The following is an 8,944-nucleotide window of genomic DNA, read 5'->3' on the forward strand; positions in this document are numbered from 1 at the left end:
CCAGAAAACAAGATGGCTGCAGTCATGATGAGCCATAAGCACTGCTGAGCTCATTTACGCGGATAATATAACAGAATAAAGTGGTCGTGTTCTTGTACTTTATCCGGGGTTTTCCCCCTACACGAAATGCGAACACGAATGGCGCTTATGTACAGTTTGTTATGGCGGCTATTACTGATTCTTGTTCACGTCAACAGAGCGCTCTTCTCTTGGCTCCACGTCCGCATCCAGAGCTGGAAGGGCCGGCTGTGGGAGCGAGCAGCGACCGTCCTGCTGTTGCCGATATCTCTAGTTGGATTTCCAGACTTTCAGAATAATCTGAATCATGGCCCAGATGCTAATGTTAAACCGATAACTGAAAAGCGCACCGGCGGTGGCCGGTCACGGTGTCTGTCTGACGGAAAGTTCCTGAAGAAAATACCGGTCCATATCGGCCTGTTGGTTGCGGAAGAAGAGCCCAGTTATCCGGACATAGCAAACGTGGTGGTGTGGTGTATGGCTGTCGGCATATCCTATGTTAGCGTGTATGATAATCACGGTAAGCATGTTACTCCTATCAGCTGAGTTTGCTGCTTGTGCTTTTATACAGTGAAGTTCATAAAATAATAAATCAGTTTAATCAAAAATAGCTTTAAAATTGTTGTTTTTAAAAAACTATACACGTAGTTTAGTGTAGTTTGGATATTATTTGGACAAGTTCATCCGATATGAATGCAATGATTTGCAGATGTTACTGAACCCATATTTTATATCTTCATATCTCTCTCTTACACACACACACACACACACACACAGATTCTTAAGTGAAAAAAATCATAATTCCAGTCTTAGAGAGTATTAATGCGCTTAGTATTAAAATCTGTATTTTTTTCCACCACTTCCAAGTCCTAATTTTGTTTCAACATACTTTCAGCTACAGACACTATTCAAACGTTAAAACAACTGCGCAATATTTAACTATTAAACTTGTATTCATCTTTTCATTTTTTTGGGTGATTCTGTTCATTTGGCCGTCACATTTTCAGTAGGAGAAACGTTTCATCACTCATCCAAGTAACTTGACAGTGACAGTGACCTCAGCTGACTGCAGATTTTCACTAACCTTATAAAAAGTTATTGTGCAAATGTACTGTTTATAAGATTGGGGAAACATGCAGTCAGCTGAGACTGAAGAAGTCACTTGGATGAGTGACGAAACGTTTCTCTGAGTGAAAACGCTACATCCAAATGAACAGAATCAACTTTTGGGATTCACTTACCTGGATGATTGAACATGCATTAAGACTTCATTTTGTTACTTTTTTTCCCCAGTTCCAGTTATGTTTCTGCTTTTTAACTTTAAGCGGAGGTTATACTGCAGCTGAGCATTTTAGCCTCAAATTGTTGAAATTATTGTCCCCTTCTCGCTAAATGACAAATCTCGTAAAGCTAACAGATATTAACGTTTTGACTGAATTAGGGAGAGTGCCTTCTAACTGAAGTTATTTTACATTCCCAAACTACCTCAGTTGGCCCCTTTTGATATGGAGGAGCAGCGGCTCTATTCCATCCCTCTCTAATGACCAAGCTCCTCACCTTAGGGTCTCTCACAGATTGTAGTTTTTGTCATTGCCAAATAATGTAAAGTCTCCACTATGATGACTGTTTCTTATTTAGCGGTTTTCTACCTGTCCCTCAGTTATAGCACTTCATACAACATGCCACATTGTGTCTGTCTGATTACTAAATCACACAGACGTAAATACAGTACTTTTATCTAACTTTCACACACATTCAATTTTCAATTCAATTTTATCACAATAGCAGTCGCCTCAAGGCACTTTATATTGTAAGGTAGATCCTTACAATAATACATATAGAGAAAAACCCAACAATCATATGACCCCCTATGAGCAAGCACTTTGGCGACAGTGGGAAGGAAAAGCTCCCTTTTAACAGGAAGAAACCTCCGGCAGAACCAGGTTCAGGGAGGGGCGGGCCATCTGCCGCGACCGGTTGGGGTGAGAGAAGGAAGACAGGATAAAAGACATGCTGTGGAAGAGAGACAGAGGTTAATAACAGATATGATTCAATACAGAGAGGTCTATTAACACATAGTGAGTGAGAAAGGTGACTGGAAAGGAAAAACCCAATGCATCATGGGAGTCCCCTAGCAGCTTATGCCTATTGCAGCATAACTAAGGGAGGATTCAGGGTCACCTGATCCAGCCCTAACTATATGCTTTATATTAAATCTTAAAAGTACAGATAGTGTCTGTCTCCCAAATCCAAACTGGAAGCTGGTTGCACAGAAGAGGGGCCTGGAAACTGAAGGCTCTCCCTCCCATTCTACTTTTAAATACTCTAGGAACAACAAGTAAGCCGGGAGTGTGAGAGTGAAATGCTCTAATGGCAGGATTTTGAATTCAATTCTGGATTTAACAGGAAGCCAATACAGGAGAAATATGCTCTCTCTTTCTAGTCCCTGTCAGCACTCTTGCTGCAGCATTTTGGACTAACTGAAGGCTTTTCATGGAGTTTTTTGGACATCCTGATAATAATGAATTGCAGTAGTCCAGCCTGGAAGTAATAAATGCATGAACTAGTTTTTCAGCGTCACTATGAGACAGGATATTTCTAATTTTAGAGATGTTGCGCAAATAGAAGAAAGCAGTCCCACATATTTGTTTAATATGTGCATTGAAGGACATACCCTGGTGAAAAATCACTCCAAAGTGCCTTACAGTGTTACTGGAGGCCAAGGTAATGCCATCCAGAGTAAGAATCTGGTTAGAGACCATATTTCTAAGATTTTCAGGGCCGAGTACAATAACCTCAGTTTTATCTGAATTAAGAAGCAGAAAGTTAGCGGCCATCCAGGTCTTTATGTCTTTAAGACATTCCTGCAGTTGAACTATTTGGTGTGTGTTATCTGGCTTCATAGATAGATAGAGCTGGGTGTTATCATCATAGCAGTGAAAATGTACACTATGTGTTCTGATGATACTGCCTAAGGTAAGCATGTGTAATGTAAACAGAATTGGTCCTAGCACTGAACCCCGTGTAACTCCATAATTAACCTCACCATGTGAAGAAGACTCTCCATTTACCTGAACAAATTGGAGTCTACTAGATAGATATGATACAAACCACTGCAGTGCAGTACCTGTAATACCTACAGCATGTTCTAATTGCTCTAACAGGATATTATGGTCAACAGTATCAAACGCTGCACTGAGGTCTAGCAGGACTGAGATGAGTCCACTGTCAGAGGCCATAAGAACATGATTTGTAACCTTCACTAAAGCTGTTTCTGTGCTGTGATGAGCTCTGACACCTGACTGAAACTCTTCAAATAAACCATTCCTCTGCAAATGATCTGTTAGCTGTTTGACAACTACTCTTTCAAGAATTTTTGATATGAATGGAAGGTTTAGAGATTGGCCTATAATTAGCTAAGACGGCTGGGTCTAGAGATGGCTTTTTTAGTAAAGGTTTAACTACAGCCAGCTTGAAAGCCTGTGGTACATAGCCGATTATTAGAGATAGGTTGATCATATTTAAATTTAAACACATGTAGATGAATGCATTAGGGGATTCAGTATTTTGCAGATTGATACCTGGTTTCTCCAATCTATCTATTGACCATCCAAGTGGTAGACCACGCACCCTACTGACTGAGCCACAGTTGCCCCTAATTTTGGATTTATTTGCTTTGTTTTAAAGAAAATAGATTCTATCAATCCAAAAGTCATGTTTCTTCACAATTACTGTTTCTGTCTTAGGTCTACTTGGTGAAGTGAATTAACTCTGATTTTCATCAATCTGAACTGAATGATGTACTTTTCCTCAACCCAGGTGTTTTTCAGAAGAACAACTCTCGTCTTCTCGAGGAAATAAAAAGGCAGCAACAGGATCTGCTGGGTGTTGATGGCTCTATGCACAGTGTGGAGTTCCTGAGCGGTGGTAGTGACCAACACCAGCACAATGGTAAGAACCTGGCATGATATCTTTGATTTTAAGTTCATACAATTACATACTCGGGCGTACTTGGAAGCTTTTTTACCAACAAGAACTTTTAAACTTGTAATACCAACATTTTGATTAGTAACTGTATTTTAATTGTATATTTCCAGATCAATGTTTTTCTTGTAATTAAATTCTGTGACTCTGTTACATATAAGTAGTTATATTCCAAAATTTCTGTGTCCACTTGTTGGAAGTGCCCACAACCTCATTTTTGTTTTCTGTATTGTTCTTCATTAGGTTAGATAGAATCCACTTATAAAACTTCAGACACCCTTTACCTTGGAGAGCCCCAAAGCCCCCGGTACTGGGGGCTAAGGGGTTAAACTGCAGTTTAACGTCAATTCTTTGATGCAAATATCAACATGTCTGATATCCACAGAAACCTCAGAATCTCCGCTAAATGCTAATATAAACCATTTCTACAACCACCGAACACAGCAAAAAAAAAAGAAAAAAAAGAAAGACAATTAAATGAGTAGTTACGTAATTGTGCAAAAACACACACCTGAGCCACTTACTCTCAAGTTCAAACTTTTCATGTAATGTATGTACAGGCTGAACTTTTTGTCCTCACACAGTGTCAAGAAAAAAAAATGAAGTCAATGTTAAGCCATGATGAGCTGGTCCTGCAGTTTCAAATTAAGACAATAAAATAATGGAAATTCTGGGTTCATCAGATTCTCTACAGATAGTAGTAGCAGGTAAAATTTCATGGGGCAGTTTCAGCTGTTCTTGGTAAAGTTGCTGTCACATCTGAGGAAGAGAAATAATTTCAGACACCCAGTTGACCCAGTCAAGTTTTGAGCTACGAGTCCACTGGTCTGGCTGGTCAGAGCTTTTTATTCAGACTTGGATTGGTAATAAATGCCACAAATTAATCCAGTGAAGTTACATGGTCGGTGTGAGTGGCTGCATTATGAATAGGTGAGTCAGAAAGTGTCAGTTCATTTCATCGTAGTATTTATCCACATATTTTAGTTTTCTTTAAGTAGTTCCTTTGTGGAAAAATTATTAGTCAACGAAATGAACATAGATGGTAACATAAATAAATAATGTCACTAATTGGCTTGTTCCACTGAGGTAATGTCTGACTGAAGCCGAAGCATCATTATATTGACCCAGCAGTTTTTCAGTTTACCCAACAATATGTTTCCCAGGTGTAATCCTAAAATCCCTGAATCCATACTTCACCAGTGTGCTCCAGTAGTCTACATCAGGTGTGCTAGTGAGGTTACAGTATTAAAAAAATATTTACAAAGTTGAAAATTTGGGTGTGTATTTGCAGAAGAATACCATTAGTAGTCATATTTAATTTAATGTGTTTTTATGTGTCCTTTGTTGCAGTTGTGTCCTGCAGGCCCACAGTGAGGGTGCTGTCTCCTGACGATGGGAAGCAGAGCATTGTCCATGTAGCACAGCAGCTCTGCCGCTCTGTGGAAAACAAGGAAAGGAGCTTCAAAGACATTAATGTTTCCATGCTAGACCTGCTTCTCAGAGGTAACACTTTATGCCTGTGTGCATGTGTAAACATACTTTGATGTTTTTCAGAACACACTAGAGAGATTGTTGCTCACCAACCTGTGAACACCTTGGTAGCCCTTAATAAAGCTAGAGGGGGTTACTGAAGCTGTGTGTGCTTATTAAGAAAGAGTCTTAGAAGGCTTCTTTTCCCTAATCATTAGAAGTGTGTCATGGAGTTCATTAACTCATTACTGTTGAAAGCAAAAGAATTTCAAGATCCAGTGGATGTGTGCACTGTGTGTTTTAAAAGTAATTAAGACGTGTCTTGATTGTTGGCGTTTTTGGTTTTCTTTATCTTTATTTATTATTGCATTGCATTATTGCATAATTGTAGGGTCACCTTACAATATAAGTGCCATGAGGCAACTGTTGTTGGTGCTGTATAAATAAAACTGAATAGAATTTAATCATTATTGGACAGCTTAAAGAGGGAGCGTAACCTGTAGAGGATCCAGGTTAGCTGGGCCATGTCATGGGATTGTACTTTTACATGCAAGAGATGGACATGACATTGAAGTGCTGTAAAATGTTTCTCCTGGGCATTTTTCCCCACTGTTGAACCTCTTGGGTAAAGAGGCCTAGGAAAAGTGTCGTATGAATATGTCCAACAAAATACTAAGAGGAGAAAAGTGAATGTGTGCCATGTAATATATGAGTGTTGGAAAGGACAAAGAAGCACAGATGTAGCAGTCAAAATGTCTTTTTGTTATTTGACACAAAATAATATCCAAAAAACAATAAGCTATTTTAAGAAATAAATCATCTTGTAACAGAGGTATTACACAACATATTGCCACAGTAGAATCCCAGTCCACTGGTTAGGCTTCTGTATTTAATTAGACTATCCAATGCCACAGTTCAGTCAATTGGAGACAAATAAATGCAAAACAAACAACCTCTAGAAAATCAATTTAACTTAAATAATGACTCAAGTTTTCTAAAATTCCAGGGATTGGACACATTTATGGCACCAAAAATGACCATAACTGTGGAGAAGTTTATTATCCAGTGAGAGTGGATGTATATTACCTAAATTTTCTTTAACCTGTGTGGCTGTGGATCTTGAGTGACAGCTACATGAGTACTGCTGAATGGGAGCCACTCTCAGATTTGAGTTCATTCTATAGTCAGAACTTGCAGATTCTCAGTAAATAGGAGACAAAAGATTGTCTTGATAACATGTTCGCTTTCTTTGTGCTTGTTTCAGAATCAAAAAATATTCCAGACCCTGAGTTGGTGGTGAAGTTTGGTCCTGTAAACAGCACACTGGGCTTCCTTCCCTGGCACATCAGGCTCACAGAGTTCATGTAAGCTTCTTTACGTCTCAGAATTTGCATGTTTAGATGGACCACTTTTAATAATGACGATGAAGTATGAAAGTTTGTTTGAATTTTGAAATTGATGTCATTAACTGAATTCACTTTGAAGCGCACTATGTTCAATGTGTAACCTACTCTGTGCCCTCAGCTCCCTGCCATCCCACAGAAATGTCTCGTATGAGGACTTGTTGGGTGCCCTGCAGCGGTACGGGGCTTGTCAGCAGCGGCTTGGACAGTGAGGCAGCAAAGAGATTATTAAATAAACAAGTGTGGGCTTTACACAGCCAGGACATCCCGGACAGGTAATGACTACCGTCCCTCATTACTCGTCGGCTCAGCTATGCCCATCTGCTGGACCTCTAATACAACAAGACATTTCAAATATATGGAAACCAGGAAACATAGCCAGCCAATCTTTACCACCAGCTTGTCTTCTAATGAATTCACATTCCAGGACTCATGGAACATGCTCGGTAAAACAAGAAAAAATGGCACTGACGTAAGACTGTCTCCACAGACTCAGTGGTCCTAACACCCTTGTTTGTTTCATTCTTTCTCCAGCTGTCATTTACTGCTGATGGAAAAATTGCCTTCACATAGACTATAAAGAAAAAACAAATCTTTGTGTGCAAACTGCATCACAAGGAAATATAGCAGCAGTTTAAGGTCATGCAGCACAGGAGCTGAACAGCAGAGTGGCTAATGTGTAAATATGAGAAATTCCTGTAGCTCTGTTTGTCTCTGTGGCCTCCAGCTTGCAGTCACGTTCATGTGTAGTGTTGTTTCATGCACATACAGACGGTTGTTCAACATTGTTTTTGGTCTGAAATAAAGAAATGCACTGTGTGTATTTGAATGTGTTTTTGTGTCTGTTAACACTCTTAGAGGAAAAGAAAGCTCCTTTTATGACAGAATGAACTCTTTCTATTATGATTTAACCTCGACTCACTGTGTGCTTGGACACGACTCAGTTCTTTATATTTTGCTTCAGTGCAGCGAGACTTGTTTGTCATTTTTAAGGTGGTCTTGAGTAATAGTTTGTCTGAAGTTTTTCTTTGGACATTAGTCTGAAAATGGTTAGGTACAAAGTCACTTAGCATAGATCGTTGAATCAAGCATAAATCCAGCTATGAAAAATGCCAAAGGTGACATTCTGATGGGCATCAAATAGTATTTTTGCATCAAAGCTTTTAACTGAAAACTTGGCATATTAGCATTCTTTGCATTTTAGTTTTATTATTTCACCAAATCACAACAGTCATCTCAAGGTGCTTACTGCCATGTCCTTGAGATATACATATAGAAACAGAAAAAATCCTGCAAGGAATTGGCACAAGACCTGCGAGATGGATCTGACCCTTCAGGTGATCCATATGTTTTCGAAGCCTCATATTAAATGGTTGCTGCCAAGAAGCCATTCTTAAGGAAGCGGAGCAATGCCAAACTACACAATTTTCTTCCCAGACCAATCATTTCAAAGAATCCTGGAGGGGTGGCTTGGCCTATGTCATCAATGAATGCTTCACATACCATCTGGAGATCATAGACACCTGCTATTTCATTATTTCTCATCACAGTAATTTTACTTAGAATGTTGCATTCATTATCACGTTTTACTAACCTCACTCATAATTATTGGTTGTTATTTTTAAATAGTAATTCGTTACTATTACTTCTCCAAGAAAGTAATCCCATTACTTTAAAAAAGTAATCAGATTATGCATTACTGCCCATCTCTGCTCATAATACACTGAAACCCTTAGTAACTCTCCAGGGTTACATTCAATATAGAAACAGCTTTAGTGAAGGTTACAAATGATCTTGTGGACTCATCTCTGCCTGTCATGCTAGACCTCTGTGCAGTGATCGAAAGTTGATCACATTTTATTACAGCGATTAGCGCATGCTGTAGACATTAAAAGGTACCGGGCTATACTCGTTTGAATCATTTAATAGATCTAATATGATCACGGAGATGGAGAGTCCTCTTCACACACTAAGACTAATTATGGAATTCCACAGGGTCCCATATCAGGACCAATTCAGTTTACATTATACACGCTTCCCTTATTAGAAGGCATATTTTCATTACTGTG

At 39.1% G+C, this 8,944-nt stretch overlaps 1 protein-coding gene across 1 annotated transcript; it reads left to right on the plus strand.

The window, feature by feature from the left end:
* Nucleotides 1-7,698, plus strand: nus1 (NUS1 dehydrodolichyl diphosphate synthase subunit). The gene is made up of 5 exons (XM_006796272.2): nt 1-538; nt 3,838-3,969; nt 5,353-5,505; nt 6,737-6,836; nt 6,997-7,698. The coding sequence occupies exons 1-5, from the start codon at nt 127-129 to the stop codon at nt 7,085-7,087; spliced, it is 888 nt and encodes a 295-aa protein (XP_006796335.1). The 5' UTR covers nt 1-126; the 3' UTR covers nt 7,088-7,698.
* Nucleotides 7,699-8,944: the final 1,246 nt, after the last annotated feature.

This window comes from Neolamprologus brichardi, chromosome 15 (genome assembly GCF_056152115.1).
Source record: "Neolamprologus brichardi isolate AB-2024 chromosome 15, ASM5615211v1, whole genome shotgun sequence".
NCBI lineage: Eukaryota > Metazoa > Chordata > Actinopteri > Cichliformes > Cichlidae > Neolamprologus > Neolamprologus brichardi.